Source organism: Schistocerca americana, chromosome 4 (assembly GCF_021461395.2).
Source record: "Schistocerca americana isolate TAMUIC-IGC-003095 chromosome 4, iqSchAmer2.1, whole genome shotgun sequence".
NCBI lineage: Eukaryota > Metazoa > Arthropoda > Insecta > Orthoptera > Acrididae > Schistocerca > Schistocerca americana.
In genome coordinates, this window is record NC_060122.1 from 767,357,802 (window position 1) to 767,380,131 (window position 22,330).

General features: G+C 45.4%; 1 protein-coding gene across 1 annotated transcript in view; it reads left to right on the forward strand.

Moving 5' to 3' along the window:
• Window positions 1–22,330, forward strand: part of LOC124612976 (proton-coupled amino acid transporter 1) — a 267,593-nt gene that overhangs the window by 121,774 nt on the left and 123,489 nt on the right. The window contains exons 3-4 of the mRNA XM_047141504.1: window positions 15,029–15,142; window positions 21,013–21,163. Coding sequence (XP_046997460.1) covers window positions 15,029–15,142; window positions 21,013–21,163 — 265 coding nt within the window. The remainder of the gene's footprint in view (window positions 1–15,028; window positions 15,143–21,012; window positions 21,164–22,330) is intronic.

A 22,330-nucleotide genomic window follows, 5' to 3' on the forward strand; every position in this document is an offset into this window, starting at 1 on the left:
TATTTACGTGATATAGCCATGTAATATTCAGCATTCTTCTGTAGCATCACATTTCGAAAGCTTCTATTCTCTTCTTGTCTAAACTGAGACGCTCGTTCTCGAGCAACGGGCCACAAAACTTCGCCCTTGTTTAATGCCGCTTATCTGAGTGAATTTCCCAGTTTGCATGCCATATCGTCGAAAGAATGATTCCCCATTCGTCCCTGCTCTGCTTATATACTTTCCTTGTCGTGCCACGTATCCGCGACGCCATCAAATGGAATTCATAGTCACGGAGTCCAGTGGCCACAGCGTTTTGGCTCAGTGTATAATGCGACGGCCCGTCGGCCTGGAAGTTTTAACTGAAGTAAACACCGACCGTGAATGCCTACATGGTTATTATATAACGTTTTGGGGCTGATTTTTGGACTAATACTTGGGGACATTAACTCAGGTTATCGTGGAAGAATATTTATTTGGTTTCTCGTTCAGTTATTGTTAGCTTTTCCTCTTTATTTTCAGGATGAGTATTCTGTGGAAATTTCCGTGTTCTGCGGTGTCAACAGCTGTGTTCATAGGACTGCTTGCCTGGGTCCCTAGTTTGACATTTAGGTATCCTATCAAACTTAGATTGACCCAATAATTCCTAGGGTAAGGATTTTAATGACCAAAAAAACAGTGAAATATGCCGGAATTTATTACCTAAAATTTATGTAAATATTATAAAAAATAAAATATGACTTATTATACGTTTATTTAAAAACATACTTGTTGAATGTTTTTTATATACCGTGTAACAAAAAATTCACTACTGAACAAAGTAAGTATAATAATTACTTTCTTACAGTGCCTTAAACTTATTAATATTTATTTTTGGAATGTCTGGCTCAAATGGTTCAAATGGCTCAGAGCACTATGGGACTTAACATCTGAGGTCATCAGTCCCCTAGAACTTAGAACTTCTTAAACCTAACTAACCTAAGGACATCACAAACATCCATGCCCGAGGCAGGATTCGAACCTGCGACCGTAGCGGTCACGCGGTTCCAGACTGAAGTGCCTAGAACCGCACGGCTACACCGGCCGGCTTGGAATGTCTGTAAGAGTCTGAAAAAAAAAGTACAGTGGGAACAATAACACCTAAACAATATAACTATGTTTTTACTTCTGCACGCCACTTGTTTAAAGTTTTACAAATCAGTTAACACTTCCTGCCAACCTTCAGTTTCTGCAGATCTGCATTGGATCACAAGGTGCATGTTCAGATTTTCCATTTTTAAAGATCTACGGTTGTGACTGATGATGATTTTGTGCCCGGAAAATCTCCTTTCCTCATCACAGGACTTCACACGAGCGTGTTTGAAGGCGGCGAGTTGACTGCAGGTCAGCTTTGATTCATTGTCTTCAAATGTTGTGGCATTCCCAGAGAAGACTGTCACTAGTTTGGCACATTGTAGAATATCTAGGATGCCGCTGGAGAAAACTTCGCAATTTGTTGTTCACTTTGTCAGCCACATGATCACTAGTTCGACACAGCTCACTATGCACATGTTGTACAACATCCAGGATCTCACACAGCTGAGTGCCAACAGCTTCCAGTCGTGTGATGGCTTTTGATACCACTGGAAAGTTGGCGTTGATAAATGGCAGGTGTCCAGACAAAGTATCTGTAAATACCTCTTTCACAGTTTTCATAGCTCTGTGTCCATCGCTATCAACTTCATAAAATATTCTCTTTATTTTAGTATAGTTGGTGCAGCAATACTTAGCAGAATTAAACCAGGAACCTCATCGCGTAAGAACGGACTGAGGAGGGAGGGGCAGTGAACGAATTGGTTCTTTGAATTTCTGGACTCGTAGCGGAGCTTTCACATAGATTTCCTTACCACAGGAATTTAATTTTTCCACATCTGGGTAACTTGAGCACACTTTTTTCCGCAGCTCTTTGTAATCCCTATACAAGGCAAGTGACGTACACTATATTGGGGTAGGGAATCTGAAGCCCCTTGTCTGCTTTAGCGATGTATGAAGCACAGTCTGTTACTGGGAGCAAAAGGTTGTCTTTTTACACACCATACCGCAACAGTAGCTTCATAAAGTTGTGACGCAAAATGGCAAATGTCGAGTTGTTTAGTCTCTGGAGAGTGTCACACGTTGGGAGGAGCGTTTCTCCAGGCGCGTCAACCTTTAGGGCATCAGGAAAAACGCTGGCAACGTAACGCCCATCTACATCGATGGTTTCATCTATGGACACCCAGACCTTTCTGATCATTAACACTAAGTCATATTTTGTTAAGGAGAGGTTTACTATCTTTTGGTTCAAAAAATCGATTTTTTTTTTTAAATTGCATTTCTGGATCCATAAAAGTGTTTAGAATCCACCTCTGAAACGGTTTTTTCGAATAGGGAACGGCAATATTTGTTATTCACGGTTGAACAAAAAAATCCACTTGCTTGAAATCGGCCTTTTTCAAGCACCAGTTTTTTTCTTTCGGAGGACGAGTTATTGTACCGGTGCTTGGGAGGAAACACACAAAATTCAAACGAAAGTTTGAACGCGTGTGTTTGGAAGTTAGCTCCCAAGCATTTGCATTCTGGTGCGAAGACTAGAGATTGCGACTTTCCTGGCAGTGAGCAGTTTCAACGAAGGGTATTCAGCGGTTCTGAAGACCATGACAACAATGGACGCAGTTCGCCAAGCATTCGGACGACCACCGGATTCAAGCGGCCGAAAACCGCTTGTCACCGGCCGTATGAGCGGCTCTGGAGCAGCGCAGGATGGCCTAGATGGAGCAGAACGCTCTCTATGAGGAAGAGGAAGGACTAGTTTATGGACCTCGAATAGCAGATTGAGCGTACGTTTCATAATATTGCATTTCTATGTAGTCAAAACTTCATTCGCGTTTTTATCGAAATGACGTTTTTTTATCGCGCAGTATGGTAACTTCAAATCTACTGAACAGATTGGCATGATTCTTTGCTTCCGACGAATCTAACTAAATTGTCTAGGAGCTGTACCACTTTTATTCCGATCCATCAACTATAAATATTTTTACTTGGCCGACGAAGTCGAAAAATCGATGAAAAAAACCCTATTTTCTTCAAGTGGCCGCCATTTTGTTTCCTATGGTCCAGATAAGTTAAGCGAGGTACAACTCCTAAAGAATCTTATATACTTCCCTAACGTCAACTCAATTTTGATTTCAGGCGAGTCGGCTGACCTGTGACATACTGCGCTTGGAGGTCTACATCGAAATTATGTTTCGTTCCGACGACACTTCCGCCTTTGCTCTTCGACATTTCCGGTCGAAAAAATTCCAGTTTGTACAGGAGATATCAATAAACATTTTGACCAAATTTGATATTAATATCTATAACACATACCGAGAAAAAAAGTCTCAAAGAACATGCTTTTTTCGGGCCAAAGAGAGTAAGCAACTCCTAGTAGCACAGAAATAAATAGTTCTTTCTCAATGTAGAACTGGATGTGCTGTGCACTTCTCCAGCGTAGCGTGGGTTCTTCAGTTTCTTCAGTGGGATGTTGCGACACCCATCATCTCACGCAAGGTCGTTAAGAATGATTGCACGGTTGAGGATGGACCTGTCTGCTTAAATAACAGCGTTTATCTGCTGTCATTTTCAGCAGTTCTTTCCACGCCTGCTCTATTTGGCATAGTTAGTGTTGCTGCACATTAATATGCTTTTCTGCACTAACTTTAACTCCACATAGTTTACAAAAAATATTTCCCATCAGTACTAAAGAACTTCTCTCAAAAATCACGAACAAAACCTTGCAATTTCATGCAGTTGGAGCAGTTTACTTTCGGCATGTCGAACCGGACTATCATTCAAATTGAATAGTGTGCGGTATTTATTACGCCTGAAGCCGTCATTGTTGCCTTCGAGAGCGTTTGGCCGACCCCGCACAACTATGTCTTACGTCAGTGAATTGACTAGTGTGTTACGCTGCTCAGCTACTGTAGTCCTGACAAGTAAATTTTTTTAGTAATTGTTGTGTTTGTGAGAATATCACCTGAAACACTGTCGAGTGAGCAACGTTTTCAAATTTTTATTCTTTTTTCCTTATAGATACGACAAATATATGCATTTTTGATAGAAGTTGGCCGAAATATGACCTTAGTATTGAAAAATTTTGCCAAAGCATGATCTATTATCATAAAAAGGTGTACATATTACTTAATACGTACAACCAAAATAAATTTTGATACGCTAAAATACCTGAATTCGTACATAAATTGTTGGAAAATTCACCCTAAAGTTCTGGAAAAAATTATGACATGTTATTAAATTCCTAGCCCTAATAATTACCCGATATTAATCCCGTACCAAATGTCCGTGCGAGTGAAAACTAAAAATATCCCTCGAATTTGGCAGCTGTTTTTTAGGATCTAATTATCAATGAGTGTCTTTAATCGGGCATAACATGCTTAAGGTAACCTGGGGTCTATTCCTCCCACGTCGAATTGAGGGCATTATCAAATCACAGATGATGTTACACACGGTCCTAGTGTGATATCTCCAAGAGGTGCTGTGTACATTGTGTGTAGCCAACACTACGGATAATCGGAGGGCCTTAGTCACTCGATGTAGGACTTACTGAGAAGCTCTGCTGCTTCACTACTCGGGCAGGTGAACATTAGGTTCATCAGGCATGTCAGCGGCACCAAGAGCTTAATGTAAGGACTGGCACGAGACGCAAGTTGTGAGAAGGAGGGGGCAATAGGCGGGCAGTGTTCCCAGAGCTTGGAACTCTCTCAGGCTAATAGCAGCCTGTAACTTAAGCAGCGTCAGGTCCTTGAAGACATCCTACCATGTCGCGATGTCACGTGTTTCACTCAAGGACCGCTTGCTCAAATCCTTTATTCTTGAGGATGGCAAGCGCGAAACATAACCACCACTCCAACTCGTAACACAGCACTTTCAAATCTTCAAATCTACTTCTTCGATTGTAATTTGTGAATCTTTTCAGTTAACGATCACAGAAAGAACTACTAACAAATTCACTAAGGAAAAGATCTGCTTCGTAAACATACCTTAGCTACATATAGTTTTCCATTTTTTTCAGATGCAATGCATCTATGAATTCCTTGTGTTCGGCGCACATTTCGATCCTAGTCTATCTGCAATATTCAATTACATCACACGTGTAATTAACCTATGCGTGTTAAAAAAGGAACGTGTCAATCCATCTACGAACGCTCACAGTGTTGTATCAAAGCGATTAAGAAAAGAAAGCCTTCCCCTTCAGAAGAAAGCACTCAAAAGGAAGCCTGTAGCCTGTCATTTTTGCTATAACTATGAAAGAATGTTTTGAAACATGTTCCGAACGATTCGATATTGCTTTGTTTCGCGACACTCCTGAGCTGATTCAAAATTGCCAGATTTTTCAGTTACATTGCCACACACAACTACGCTACCACTGCTAATATTGCGAACACAAATTAACAGCGTGGTGCAAACGTCCACTGAGCGGACAGATGTTAATTGTCGCTTCTTTGGCGTTTTCAATCACTCCTGAGGCTGCAAACGCACGCACCAGTAGGGAGTATCCACCGCGGTGGACTGCGTGAATTTGCAGTCTCAGGATTTGTCGAAAACACCAAAGAAATGACGTTAACAGCTGCCCACTGCGGTGGATAGTGCGCCACGGGTATAAGTTCCTTCTCCAAATGTTGACGTACTGATTTCCAAATAGAATATAACTTGTATCCAAGGTTCTCGGGTGTCCAGCCGGATCCGATCGTCGAAGTTCCACGATATTTCGGTGAATAACCGTTCCGCCATCATCAGGTGGTGCTGATGGAATGATCTGTCTGCGCTGTGTCCGTGGTATTTATGTCTGAGGGGTCCCGAGTCGTACCCCGGCGCGGACGGCCGGCGGAGCGCCGCGTGGTGGGAGGGGGGGGGGGGGCGGGGGGAAGCTGCAGCCACGCCCGGTGGTAGACGCAGTTCATGATTCCATCAGCACCACCTGATGATGGCGGAACGGTTATTCACCGATATATCGTGGAACTTCGACGATCGGATCCGCCTGGACACCCGAGAACCTTGGATACAGCACTTTCGCCGGGAAAGCCTCAGATGACATAGAATATAACTTGTCATGTGGGGGCAGTCACTCTAAAATCAGCATTATATGACAAAAGAACAACACGAAACAAGAATTCAGAGAGGCGCTGATTTCATTTCGTTGCAAGACAGGGAACTATGATTTTAAATAGTATTACGTTAATCATTTCATCTCTCCTGGACCAGAGTAAATAGAGTAAGACATGATACCAGAGGCTAGGAACGTGGTCATTCTATTACATACGTAACAAATTCAGATTATGCAGATTGACTTGAATGATTCGTAAAGGGAATCACTGCCAGGAGTTGTCTGGTTTCGGTGCTGTACTTTCGAAAACTCCATTACGGCAATAGTGTCGTGTGTAATATGCAGAAAGCCGGCCGGTGTGGCCGAGCGGTTCTAGGCACTTCAGTCTGGAACCGCGCGACCGCTACGGTCGCAGGTTCGAATCCTGCCTCGGGCATGGATGTGTGTGATGTCCTTAGGTTAGTTAGGTTTAAGTAGTTCTAAGTTCTAGGGGACTTATGACCTCAGATGTTGAGTCCCATAGTGCTCGGAGCCATTTAAACCATTTAATATGCAGAAAGATGAAGACAAGGGATGTCATATAGGCTAAAATGCACTGACGTCGTATGGGCTTTGGAGACATAATAAGATCGCTGAGGTATTTCCCCATCGAGCCATCTCCCTCCGCTGTTGTGTGAACTTTTAACATATCGTTCTGCCCCTCGGACATCGGCTAGTGGTGGTCGCTATAGCGAACGTCATCGTCGGTTTTCCGAAGACGGGGCTATTCTTCAGCCTGGAGACAAAGGATTGGCCTGCCCGTAATCTGGCTCAATGGGTGGTGATCTGAACCGACTACGCCGTCTTCAAACGCGTGTGATTTTGACAGGTTTGTCCGTGTTTCCTGCCGAACCTCCTAACTTGTCGGAGGTTCGGCAGGAACCAACACCTTACAGCAAGTACGACGAGTGTCACCAGCAAATGGCCAATTGAAGTGTCCACGTTTGTTTTCCGTTTTTCTTAAGAAATAGGGGGAACTTGATAACTGAGCAATCTCTAAGTGGAGACAGGTACCAAGTTGAAGATGGTGTAGTGTGTGTTCGCAGGTGCTCATTTCCAATGCAGAGGTCGGATTTGCGATTTTTTGAAAGCAGTATGATTGTTAAAGGGGCTAGTGCTATAGAAGAAATATCTATTGTAAATCTGCCTAGCGGGTCGAAGGGATGCCGGTGACCATTCTTTAGCAGGATAATGTTAGGTTGGTGCATAAGTTCGTGGCTTTTGCATGTTGATATTCCGGTTGCTATGGTTTTGTTTGTCGATTGTCATTTTTTAGTTTTAGTTCACTGTTGCTGTTTGAGTTTACATACTGCCGTTTTGTCATTTGAAGACAGTGACTGCAGCTATTGACACTAGAAAATGGATTGCCAAGTGGAGAAACCGGAACATTTCCGACACGTTCTTCTGTTTTTCAGTAGGGAGGTGACAGCAGCGGAGGGAGCCAGGAACATTTTCGCCGTATATGGAGACAATGCCATTGGACAGAGCACGACAGGGAAATGTTTTTCTCGTTTTAAAAAAATGTTCAGATGTGTGTGAAATCGTATGGGACTTAACTGCTAAGTTCATCAATCCCTAAGCTTACGCACTACTTAACCTAAATTATCCTAAGGAGAAACACACACACTCATGCCCGAGGGAGGACTCGAACTTCCGCCGGAACTAGCCGCACAGTCCATGACTGCAGCGCCTGAGACCGCTCGGCCAATACCGCGCGGCTTTTTCGTTTTAAGGGGGATCGTTTTGACGTTAGTGACTCTCCGCGTTCAGCAAGACCTGCCCCGTTTGATGAAGATAGTTTAAGCGCACTAATACAGAATGATCCAAGTCGGTGTATTCGACAACTGGCAGATTTGATAAACTGTGATCGTTCCACCATCGTGCACCTCTCCTTGGTCGTCATCAATTAGGTCAAGAACAGCACCGACCATTGCGATCCTGTATCGTTACTGATGGCGAGAAACGGTGTCTTTATGCTAACATAAGAAAGCGAAAGGAGTGGTTGAGTCGAAACAAAGCAGCAACTCCCCCTACAAAGTCCTGCGCACATACACAGTAGAGAATGTTATGCATCTGGCAGAACAGTGACGGTGTGGTATACTACTAATTGATTCACCGTGGTGTAACCGTCACAGCTAACATTTACTGTCAACATCTGAGACGTCTTGCAGATGCAGTTTCAAGAACAACGGCCAGGAAGACTGCGACAAGTGATGCTACACCGCGATAAGGCCCGCGCACGTTCTTCTAGGCTGGCGAAAAACATTACACAGGAATTGGGGTGGGAAGTCATTCTGCACCCTCCTTATTCACCTGATCTTGCGCCCTCAGATTTTCACCTTTCCCGCTCTCTGTAGAACAACCTTCAAGAAACTTCTTTTCCGGATGAAAACGCACCCCGAACATGGCTCGACAAGTTCTTCGTCTCAAAACCACTTGATTTCTACAGTTGCGCAATGAAAAGTTATCCCAGCGTTGGCAAACTGTTGTAAATAGTGAAGGAGAATATATCACTGACGACTAAAGTCTCTGTTATGTGTATCTGTTGTGTTTATTAAACTTATGGAAAAACGCTACGAACCTCTGCGCCAACACAGTATATTCGCAGCACGCACAGAAATGATACAGGCCTTCCCAACATAACGTTTGCTAGGAAGTCTATGTAGCAAACGTCGCATAACTTGTCCCGAGCACCACATAGCGCTAATGGTGTACAGATTGTCGCCGCGGTAGCGGGTGGCTCTTGACCAGGCGTTCCAGAACGTCCGACACGACAGACGATAAGGAAATCTCCAGGTGTTCCGAAAGCCTCATCTTCCTCTGCGTTCTCGTATCTCACATTCCCTTGTGTACTTACAGGGCGTTAAGTGTACGAACCAAGTGCCGTTCCCGGCGTTGCGTGAAAAACCAGTACCTCAATAGGCAAATTTTTCTCGCTGACAACCTCCGTAAAATGATGAAAGAGAAAAAGCTTATCGCTTACCACATTTTCGCTCTTCATTCACTAAAACTTCTGCATCAAATATTATCACCCCAACCTCCTACTGGGATGGGGATGATGAAGTGGAGAGAGAAGGGAGGGAGGAAGAGATGGACAGAGAGGAGGAAGCAGGCAGGACAGAGGAGGCGATAGCCATATGGAGGAGGAGATCAAAAAGCGAAGCAAGGGAAGAGAAGATGTATTAAGGAAAGAGGAGAAGTAGGGTAAAGAGAGGGGAGGAGGAGATTAACTGAGATTGTGGTAGAAGGTGATAAAGGGATGAGGAAATGGACAGAGAAAGGGAAGAGAAGATGAACAGATGGAAGAATAGATGGACAGAGAGGGTAGAATAGGAGATGGTCAGACAGAGGGGAGAGAAGGAGATTAATAGGGTGATTAGCAGATAGAGGGGGTAGGAGGAGATGGACTCACAGGGGAAGGAGGTGATGAGCAGAGTGGGAACGACGAGATGGATAGAGAGCAGAAGGGTGTGGAGCAGATGGACAGAGGAAGTTAGGAGGAGCAGGTCGACAGAGAGAGGGGGCAGTAGCAGATGGATAAAGAGAGGGCAAGGAGGAGGTAGATAGAGAGGGGAATGGAGAAGGTGGTCATATAAAGGGGAAGGAGGAGCTTGAATGAGAGAGGGTGGTAGGAGGAGACAGATAGAGATACAGGAAGAAATGGAAGATGAGATGAAAAGAGACAGACAGGAGGAGGATGAGACTGAGAGAGGTGGAGAAGGATAGAGAGAGGGGAAGGAGGAGATGGACACAGAGGAGAGGAAGAAATAAAGGGACTGATAAGGACGCAGAGGTGCAGAGGTAGATGAACACAGAAGGGAGGAGGAAGTGCTAGGCAGCGAGGGAGCACTTAGATAGAGGGGCAGAGGGGTGAGAAGCAGGTGGAGAGAGAGTGGGGATGAGACGACGGACAGAGAGAGGGCAATGAGGAGGTGGACTCACAGTGAGGGGTGGAGGAGGTGGGCAGAAAGAGGGGAAGAATGAGAACGACAGAGAGGAGGGTGGGGGATGTAAACAGACACGGGGAAGCAGGATACGGACTGATAGAATACATACAACGCCAGGTGCTCGGCTAGTATTCAGTAAAACGTAACACGTACGTTTCCTGACAGGTACCCAGAAGGGATGGAGAATAAGAAATCAAACCTCACATGTTGAGAGGGTACGAAATGCATTTCAGTGACTATAAAATGGATTCAAAAAAGATTGCAGTAGAGTACGCACATCAGTATGGCGTTGCACCCCTTTTGGCGTGGATGCATGTACTGATTGGGTTGGAAAGGGGGTCAGAAGTCCGTCATATCCTCTCCTCAGGCAAGGTGGCCACAACTGTTTTAAATAGTCTTAGGCATTCTGGATACTGCCACTCATATGTAGTTGACATCTGAGCTGGTGCCACACATGATCTATCGGGGTTTGATCCAGAGGTGGCAGTACCTCAACATCATGAAGATGGTTCACAGGGACAGATGCGATGTGTGGACGAGCATTATCCTGCTGGAAAATGATACCACGATAATGTAGCATAAGAGACAGGACAAATGATGTCCTTGACATACCGTTGTGGCATCGGAGTTCTTCAGTCACTTCCATCCACGATCTGAAGTCATACCTGATGGCTCCTCCTCCATAACGCCAGGAGTTACACGACTGAGCCGCTACACAGACAGCCGTCATAGTCGCCCGCGGTGATCATCCGGTGGTAGCGCAGAACATCAAACAATTGCTGAACACAATGCGACGTTATTCGTCAGTAGTCCATCCTTTCCAGTCACGGCAGCCTACACATCGGACAGTAAACCCCTAGTCTGGCTGGTGCTACTCTACGATCAGTGGTATGGGATGACACATAATTTTGCAGGGAGAGCATTAATTGTTCTCGCGTGGCTGGCGCAGATGTGAAGGGGCAACGACGTTCTTGGTGCATAATATGGCGATCCTCTCTTCCGGTCGTCAGATGTGGTCGACCAGAACATTGACGAGTATGCCTGCCATCACATTCCCTTGCAGTCCGACATGGAGCCACTGTCACATCGAAATACCTCACAAATCTGGATACTGCACGATTACATCAGCGGGCCAAATGGACGCACACGCTAATGCGCCATTCAGACTTTATGAGATGATAACGCTAGCTCACATGAGCACGTGGCATCTCTGTATCCTTCGCTGTGAGCGCTCGAGATGTGACGCTGTCACTTACATTCCCGCCAATGCACGAAGTTTCATTAGCAACCGACCTTGGCTTACTTCACTTTTTTTGTCACGCATTGTACACTCCTGGAAATTGAAATAAGAACACCGTGAATTCATTGTCCCAGGAAGGAGAAACTTTATTGACACATTCCTGGGGTCAGATACATCACATGATCACACTGACAGAATCACAGGCACATAGACACAGGCAACAGAGCATGCACAATGTCGGCACTAGTACAGTGTATATCCACCTTTCGCAGCAATGCAGGCTGCTATTCTCCCATGGAGACGATCGTAGAGATGCTGGATGTAGTCCTGTGGAACGGCTTGCCATGTCATTTCCACCTGGCGCCTCAGTTGGACCAGCGTTCGTGCTGGACGTGCAGACCGCGTGAGACGACGCTTCATCCAGTCCCAAACATGCTCAATGGGGGACAGATCCGGAGATCTTGCTGGCCAGGGTAGTTGACTTACACCTTCTAGAGCACGTTGGGTGGCACGGGATACATGCGGACGTGCATTGTCCTGTTGGAACAGCAAGTTCCCTTGCCGATCTAGGAATGGTAGAACGATGGGTTCGATGACGGTTTGGATGTACCGTGCACTATTCAGTGTCCCCTCGACGATCACCAGTGGTGTACGGCCAGTGTAGGAGATCGCTCCCCACACCATGATGCCGGGTGTTGGCCCTGTGTGCCTCGGTCGTATGCAGTCCTGATTGTGGCGCTCACCTGCACGGCGCCAAACACGCATACGACCATCATTGGCACCAAGGCAGAAGCGACTCTCATCGCTGAAGACGACACGTCTCCATTCGTCCCTCCATTCACGCCTGTCGCGACACCACTGGAGGCGGGCTGCACGATGTTGGGGCGTGAGCGGAAGACGGCCTAACGGTGTGCGGGACCGTAGCCCAGCTTCATGGAGACGGTTGCGAATGGTCCTCGCCGATACCCCAGGAGCAACAGTGTCCCTAATTTGCTGGGAAGTGGCGGTGCGGTCCCCTACGGCACTGCGTAGGATCCTACGGTCTTGGCGTGCATCCGTGCGTCGCTGCGGTCCGGTCCCAGGTCGACGGGCACGTGCACCTTCCGCCGACCACTGGCGACAACATCCATGTACTGTGGAGACCTCACGCCCCACGTGTTGAGCAATTCGGCGGTACGTCCACCCGGCCTCCCGCATGCCCACTATACGCCCTCGCTCAAAGTCCGTCAACTGCACATACGGTTCACGTCCACGCTGTCGCGGCATGCTACCAGTGTTAAAGACTGCGATGGAGCTCCGTATGCCACGGCAAACTGGCTGACACTGACGGCGGCGGTGCACAAATGCTGCGCAGCTAGCGCCATTCGACGGCCAACACCGCGGTTCCTGGTGTGTCCGCTGTGCCGTGCGTGTGATCATTGCTTGTACAGCCCTCTCGCAGTGTCCGGAGCAAGTATGGTGGGTCTGACACACCGGTGTCAATGTGTTCTTTTTTCCATTTCCAGGAGTGTATATCGCAAAGATACATTACAATCCACCAATAGAGGGGTGTTTATTGCAAGAAAAGAAATATATTAGATCCAAAATGAATCCGGCTGTGAACTGGTAAGGTCAAGAGTAGCCGACGAGGGCGATCTTAGTTTAATATTGGGATGTCACTACCGAAACATGAATCGTAGACTAATTCAAAGATTGTCTAGAGGTTACCCTGTATCCTGTAACAGGCAGAAAAATAAAGAACCCAATAAAGATAGTACATAATGTGCTGAAACATTGGTGGGTAACAGAGAAATAAATTAATACTGTCACGCTCAAGACAGAAAACTATACGAATGCCTCAAGCGAAAATTCAAAATAGTCACGATGTCCTAAAGATTATTGTTATAAAACACGTTCGTGCAGAGTGAACTGTTAGAGAGTTATCATGAATTCGGTCTAACTTGGGTATGAAAAGCCATGAGTGGCAGATTGAGTCGAATCTATCACTGATTCTCACTGGAATATGAGTGGGTTGCTACTCCAGAACGAATTCCATTCCTCTTTCATACCGCACAATGCGAGCACAGACATCTATATCATCCACCTCCATACTCTGCAAGCCACCTTGGGACGTGTGGCCGAGGGTACCTCTGTTGGGCACTATCGCTTCTCCGCTTTTCTGTTCCACTCGCGAATCTTTCGTGGACGGAAAGACTGCCGACGAGTTTCCTTTTGAGCTCTCATTTCCCTGATTAATTCGTCGTGTTCATTTCACGAGGCACATGTCACAGGAAGCAGCATGTTGCTCACCTCTTCTTCGAATGTACGCTCCCGGTGTTTCAATAGTAACATTCTCCGTGATATAGAACACCTCTCTTGTAGCGTCTGCCACTGCAGTCTGTCGAACGTCTCCGTATCACTCTCGCGCTTGCTAAACGATTCCGTGACAAAACGTGCCGCTCTTCGTTGGATCTTCTCTATCTACTTGGTAAGGGTCCAACAGTACTGAACAAAACTTAAGAATCTATCGAATATATGAGTCGTGAGCCATTTCTTTCGTGGATGACTTACATTTCCTTGAGATTCTTCCAATGAATCTCAGCCCGTAATCTGCTTTTCCTGTCATTTGTCTTATATGCACATTCAGCTTTAGACCGCTCCGGACGGTTACTGTTACTGTTTCCAGCGATTTTGCATCAATGGATCTCTTCGCCTATTTACGTTGAACATGTTACATTTATTTACGTTCACGATCAACTACCATGTCATGTACTGATCACTGATTCCTACGCAAATTATTCTCCATTTTGCTAAGGCCTTCTGGCATTGGAGCATTCCTATACACGACAATATCGTTTGCAGAAATCTTCATAGAGCATCCAGCGTTATACAGTATAGTAGATCATTTATACTTGTTGCAAACACAGATGGTTCCATAACACTTCCCCGGGACACTCCAGACGTTACAACTACGTCTGTCGACTTCATCCCGTTAAGAATAACGTATTGCGTTCTATGTGCAACGAATTTCTAAATCCTGTCACATACCTGGTGTAATACTCGGTAATCTCGTATGTTGTCCGCTAAGTGACAGTGCATCGCCCGCCACGGTGGTGACCGTGCGGTTCTAGGCGCTTCAGTCCGGAACCGCGCTACTGCTACGGTCGCAGGTTCGAATCCTGCCTCGGGCATGGATGTGTGTGACGTCCTTAAGTTAGTTAGGTTTAGGTAGTTCTAAGTTCTAGGGGACTGATGACCTCAGATGTTAAGTCCCATAGTGCTCAGAGCCATTTGAACCATTTGACAGTGCATCTATTGCTTTTCAAAAGTCAAGGTACACACAATCAACCTTGGCGCCGTTGTCTAGGGCGCTCTAGATTTCAGGAATAGAGCAAGGCGTTTCACAACTCATGTTCGTTTTTATAGAGGAGATTTTCGTTTTCCCGAAACTTCGTAATAACTTATCTTGAACCGTGATCCAGTAACATTATTGCTATGAAATTTAATCACTTTAGAGTGTGTCAGCACATCATTTCGGTCAACAAAACTTCCTGTCTGTGCACGATTAACTACTCTTTGTGGTAAGGCAGCCATCCCAACTGAATACTTTTCCCTTCACATGGGACAACTGTGTCACAACTCAGCTCCCTACTCTAGAGCCTTTTCTTGATCTCTTCTTGCGAGATTCCACCAAACATTTATCAGAGTGACATCGGTGTGTTGCAGCAACAGCGTGGATGACCTCAAGACGCTGGGAGGCGACCCGACGCGCATCGGCGAGTCGCAGGCGGCGCTCACGGAGGCCGACGGGGACCACATCGTCGCTTCGCACCCCACATCGTGAGTACCGCCTCTGTTCTCAGACCGCACCGTAAGTAGTCGTGTCCAGACTCACAGGTACCAGTCACCCTGCACCTCGTTGCTAATTTCACACTCCACAACTGGAATACCAGACTGCTGCTTTACACTACTGGCCATTAAAATTGCTACACCAAGAAGATGACGTGCTACAGACGCTAAACTTAACCGACAGGAAGAAGATGCTGTGATATGCAAATGATTAGCTTTTCAGGGCATTCACACAAGGCTGGCGCCGGTGGCGACATCTACAACGTGCTGACATGAGGAAAGTTCCCAACCGATTTCACATACACAAACAGCAGTTGACCGGCGTTGCCTGGTGAAACGTTGTTGTGATGCCTCGTGTAAGGAGGAGAAATTCGTACCATCACATTTCCGACTTTGATAAAGGTCGGATTGTAGCCTATCGTGATTGCGGTTTATCGTATCGCGACATTGCTGCTCGTGTTGGTCGAGATCCAATGTCTGTTAGCACAATATGGAATCGGTGGGTTCAAAAGGGCAATACGGAACGCCGTGCTCGATCCCAACGGCCTCGTATCACTAGCAGTCGAGATGACAGGCATCTCATCCACATGGCCGTAACGGATTGTGCAGCCACGTCTCGATCCCTGAGTCAACAGACGGGGACGTTTGCAAGACAACAACCATCTGCACGAACGGTTCGACGACGTTTGCAGCAACATGGACTATCAGCTCGGAGACCATCGCTGTGGTTACCCTTGACGCTGCATCACAGACAGGAGCTCCTGCGATGCGGTACTCAACGACGAACCTGGATGCACGAATGGAAAAACGTCATTTTTTCTGATGAATCCAGGTTCTGTTTACAGCATCATGATGGTCGCATCCGCGTTTGGCGACATCGCGGTGTACGCACATTGGAAGCGTGTATTCGTCATCGCCATACAAGCGTATCACCCGGCGTGATGGTATGGGGTGCCATTGATTACACGTCTCGGTCACCTCTTGTTCGCATTGACGGCACTTTGAACAGTGGACGTTACATTTCAGATGTGTTACGACCCGTGGCTCTACGCTTCATTCGATCCCTGCGAAACCCTACATTTCAGCAGGATAATGCACGACCGCATGTTGGAGGTCCTATACGGGCCTTTCTGGATACAGAAAATGTTCGACTGCTGCCCTGGCCAGCACATTCTCCAGATCTCTCACTAATTGAAAACTTCTGGTCTATGGTGCCCGAGCAACTGACTCGTCATAATACGCCAGTCACTACTCGTGATGAACTGTGGTATCGTGTTGAAGCTGGATGGGCAGCTGTACCTGTACACGCCATCCAAGCTCTGGATGTAAACAAACACCGCAATCAGTCATCCCGATGGCTGGGTTCGAGGATGGCCACCGAAATCAAGCATTCCGATGGTTTGGGGACTCACCACAACCAACCCCGTAAGGAAAAGAAAGCTACATTACCATTCAAGTAACTTATTTGCCAGAAATGTCAATGTCTATCCGTATTATTCGTACTGGACAATCACATTTGCAACACTCAACTAATGTTTGAACATCGAACTCAACTGTTGGAACATAAAGGTTAACTTACATTGTATATGAAATGCAGAATGAAATGCTTCAGCTTTTAATTGCAAAAGTAGGCACACTTGATATTTGTCGATTTCAGCGCTATACACCACAAATTGAAAACAATGGTCTCAGTTAACCGTATGTATTTTTTGGCGTAGAATCGGAATATGAAATAAAAATGGGAGCACAGGTCTCATTTGAAAACACTAAGTTGAGCCCGCCCGCACAGGAGGGGTGTTAGGAGATGGCCAATTGTAGCACAGACAGATGTCTCCTTTACTTATACTAACTTTTCACTAAAACGTTTTTGTCATACGACGCGTCTTATTCGAGATACTTAGTTGGCTCTCAAGTTAAAACACCCTGTATACGCACATATGTATGGTGATTCAGCTGCCCTTACTAATGTGTTTTAAGCAACCCACAATGTCTTCAAAAACCATGTGCGAGATTGTTGTGTTTTCTCGCTCACTGCGGCCAAATATTAGTCCTACAGAAAAAATGGATGGGAGCTTTTTCTACGAAATTTAATGTAGTTAAATTTTACACTGGAGACCAAAGGTTTTAAGTTACTCAAGATAATCGCGTTGGAAGGTGACTGTTGTACGTTTTCTTTAATAATTCGGAAACTGCGGCCTTTAGCGAAAACGTATTGCAGTACAAAATATAAGTACATTTTCTACAAAGAGATCTTGTTCGTTTTTTCTGTAGGACTAACAGTTTGCACGTAACGAGACAGAGAAAATATGAAAATCTTTTGCGTTGTACTTGAAGGCGTTGTGGATTGCATCAGGTAGGGGCAGCTCAGTCACCTAGTATAGTGTGGAGATTGATAGTTAGTGTAAGGTCTAACACGTAAGTGACTATCCGTATAAAACAGCTCCAAACGAGACTCATCTGTAAACAGTACGTTTTAGAGCTATGTGATGAAACAAGGATCCAAAGACTTCATAAAATATTCGAATATGATAAAAATCGCTTATGACTATCAATACACGTATTTCGCATCTTCGATTGCAGTTCCTATAGTGTGTCATTTTCAAGCATACATATCTAATGGAGTACCAGCTATCAGCAATATTACAAGTAAGGAAAATAGGGCGAATCCTATTTCACGGCAGCAGAAAAAACTATTATCGACGAATGAAGAAAGTTAACGTCTGGAATCTACCATTTGTACTGCTTTGTTTGGTAGTTGCTTTACAAATACAGCCGTTAAATTTATGTTTTCGTAACTTAGCATGGTCTTCATCCCATGCTGTGGTCACAATATATAGGGTGTAAAAAAATGTACATCCGCACTTGTAGGACATATTCCTCACACACAGACGAAGAAATTGCGTTATATGAACATGGGTTTCGAAACGCTTTGATTCCATGTTACAACTCATTTCTCCAACTCATTAATCATGGGAAACACGAACAGAATGGCACAGCATATCACGTGCACCTCTTTCTCACAGGATGTTCAACATGCCCTCCTTGGGCATTCATACAACATGCATCAACCCGCCTTCGTAATGAGTCTTGGTTACGGTGATGTTGTTGTTGTGGTGGTCTTCAGTCCTGAAACTGGTTTGATGCAGCTCTCCATGCTACCCAATCCTGTGCAAGTTTCTTCATCTCCCAGTACTTACTGCAACTAACATCCTTTTGAACCTGCTTAGTGTATTCACCCCTTGGTCTCCCTCTACGATTTTTACCCTCCATGCTGCCCTATAATGCTACATTTGTGATCCCTTGATGCCTCAGAACATATCCTACCAACCGGTCCCTTCTTCTTGTCGAGTTGTGCCACAAACTCCTCTTCTCCCCAATTCTATTCAATACCTCCTCATTATTTACGTCATCTACCCATCTAATCTTCAGCAGTCTTCTGTAGCACCACATTTCGAAAGCTTCTATTCTCTTCTTGTCCAAACTATTTATCGTCCATGTTTCACTTCCATACATGGCAACAGTCCATACAAATACTTTCAGAAACGACTTCCTGACGCATCTATACTCATTGTTAACAAATTTCTCTTCTTCAGAAACGCTTTCCTTGCCATTGCCAGTCTACATTTTGTATCTTCTCTACTTCGATCATCATCAGTTATTTTGCTCCCCAAATAGCAAAACTCCTTTACCACTTTAAGTGTCTTATTTCCTAATCTAATTCCCTCAGCATCATCCGACTTAATTCGACTACATTCCATTATCCTCGTTTTGATTTTGTTGATGTTCATCTTATATCCTCCTTTCAAGACACTGTCCATTCCGTTCAACTGCTCTTCCAAGTCCTTTGATGTCTGACAGAATTACAATGTCATCCGCGAACCCCAAAGTTTTTATTTCTTCTCCATGGATTTTAATACCTACTCCGAATTTTTCTTTTGTTTCCTTTACTGCTTGCTCAATATGCCTCTGGAGTATTGTGTATGTTTTCACAGTCTTCCATAATATGAACACGGAGACTCTGAGCACCTTATATTGGGGTTCCATACACAAGAGCTTTCGAACACCCCCACAAATAAACGTCCACAGGGTTTAGGTCCGGAGAGCATGGAGGCCAGGCAATTGGTCTATCTCCGCCTACCCATCTGTCGCCGAATCCGTTGTTTAGAAGCCGACAGACATTAATTCTAAAATGAGGTGATGCTCCATCGTGCAACAAGATCAGGTTTTGTTGCACAGCTAAAGGCACATCTACTAACAGATCAGGTAGAACATTCTCTACGAAATTATGATAACTTCGTCTGTCGACCCAGAGTGGAAGCAACTGAGGCCCCACCAGTCATCAACAACGCCGTCCCAAACATCGACATAAAATCTCTGTTGATGAATTGCTTCTACAGCTGCTTGAGTACTGAGTCTATCCATACATGCCGACTTTGAAAATTTGCAATCTGATCTCTTTGAAACGACGCCTCATCTGTGAACAGAACCGTTCCAGTAAAATTAGGGTGGACACTTTATCGAGTAAGCCATTCGCAGACGAGTACCTGTGCAGGAAAATCAGCTGCTGATAGTGCCTGCACACGCTGTAAATGGTGCAGTGCAGCTGCTCCTCGTGTGATACTCACAAAACATTCGGTGTTGCAGCTGCATGTCTTGTACTGACACTGGTATCGTCGTCAATTGCATGAAGAATTGCCAGCCCCATTGCGGTGTCTGTGCCGACACCAGATTTCACGCACTCCCTCCCCTTCAACCGTAACGACGCAAAGCCAACATTAGACTGTACAAGCACTCGTCAAACTCATCCATACTACACACATACGCTGTTGATACTTCGTAACAGGTCGGAGGAAGGCAACGGCAGACCACCTCCGCAAGGTCTCTGCCATGAGCAGCGATGCAGGATTCCTGCATCTGCTTCCCTGCGCTCATTTACTGAGTATTGGACTACTTTGACATTTGATATATGTAAACGTGATTAACACAGGACACTGTCCTCTCAAGAGGAATAAATATGCGAAGATAGTTACTGTTCTCGAAAGAGCAGATACGATTGATGACCGTGCAGCTTCTCTAGAAATAAACGATAATTAATTGAAACCCTCAGCTGCTGACAGGTGTTGTTGATATACCTCGATGAGGCAGCTGAAAATTTGTGCCCCGACCGGGACTCGGACCCGGGATCTCCTGCTTACAGGGCAGACGCTCTATCCATCTTAGCCACCGAGGACACAGATGAATGCCGCGACTGCAGGGACTAATCTTTTGCACGCCTCCCGTGAGACCCACATTCCCAACTGTCCACAATCTACATACGTAATGTTCCTAATAGATATTTGCCCATTCACTCATTAATCGCGCACACTAAGGTGACGATTCCCGTAAGAGTTTGGGCAACCTGTGCGCATTCGCGTAGTTGCGGTATTCGTCTGTGCCCCCGGTGGCTCAGATGCATAGAGCGTCTGCCATGTAAGCAGGAGGTCCCGGGTTCTAGTCCCGGTCGGGGCGCACATTTTCTGCTGTCACCATCGAGGTATATCAACAACACCTGTCAGCAGCTGAGGGTTTCAATAAATTATCATGAATAAATATGCATTGACGCCTTTTACAGTGAGCTGTTACTTGAGAATGGTACAACGGCCGAAGTCGCGATCATAATTAAATTCATTCAATAACAGCCGGAAAATGTTGTCCATTCTGAAATACTGCAGGACTGTGGATGCAGGTAAACAGAGAATAATTGTTCGTTCTTGTTGTTTATGTCATTCATTTCTGTGAAGAAAGGAGCGTCATATGAACGTCACGTAATTGGCGCCCAGTGGTACACGTCGCTAAAGTTGTGTCCGTGTGTGGCGCTACAGGTACCTCGAGACGATGATCCACCTGCTGAAGGGCAACGTCGGCTCCGGCATGTTCGCCATGGGCGACGCCTTCAAGAACGCCGGCTTGGCCCTGGGCACGGTGGCCACCATCTTCCTCGGCGTCATCTGTGTGCACAGCCAGCACCTGCTGGTACGTAAACAGTCACACAGAAATTCACGATAGCAGTTATTTATTAAGTGCAGCTTCTTTCTTTCGGCTTGTCTTTCTGATATGTAGAGTAATTGTTACGATTTTTTTATTCATTTTCGTCGTTTATGATGCATTAGCTCCATACTTAACAATCATGTACAACCGTTCGCTCGACGAAAGATCCGTACCCAAAGACTGGAAAGTTGCACAGGTCACACCAGTATTAAAGAAAGGTAGTAGGAGTAATTCACTAAATTACAGGCCTATATCGTTAACGTCGATATGCAGCAGGATTCTGGAACACATATTGTGTTAGAACGTTACGAATTACCTCGAAGGAAACGATCTATTGACACACAGTCAACATGGGTTTAGAAAACATTGTTCCTCTGAAATACAACTAGCTCTTTATTCACATGAAGTGCTGAGTGCTATTGACAAGGGATTTCAGATCGATTCCGTATTCCTGCATTCCCGGAAGGCTTTTGACACTGTACCACACAAGCGGCTCGTAGTAAAATTGCGTGCTTATGGAATATCATCTCAGTTATGTGACTGGATTTGCGATTTCCTGTCAGAGAGGTCACAGTTCATAGTAATTGACAGAAAGTCATCGAGTAAAACAGAAGTGATTTCAAGCGTTCCTCAAGGTAGTGTTATAGGCCCTTTGCTGTTCCTTATCTATACAAACGATTTGGGAGACAATCTGAGCAGCCGTGTTCGGTTGTTTGCACATGACGCTGTCGTTTATCGACTAATAAAGCTATCAGAAGATCAAAACAAACTGCAAAACGATTTAGAAAAAATATCTGAATGGTGCGAAAAGTGGCAGTTGACCCTAAATAACGAAAAGTGTGAGGTCATCCACATGAGTGCTAAAAGGAACTCGTTAAACTTCGCTTACACGATAGGTCAGTCGAATCTAAAAGCCGTAAATTCAACTAACAAGGGAACCTCGCCATCGCACCCTCCTCAGATTTAGTTATAAGTTGGCACAGTAGATAGGCCTTGAAAAACTGAACGCAGATCAATCGAGAAAATAGGAAGAAGTTGTGTGGCACTATGAAAAAATAAGCAAAATATACAAACTGAGTAGTCCATGCGCAAGATAAGCAACATCAAGGATAGTTGAGCTCAGGAGCGCCGTGGACACGTGGTTAGCGTGAG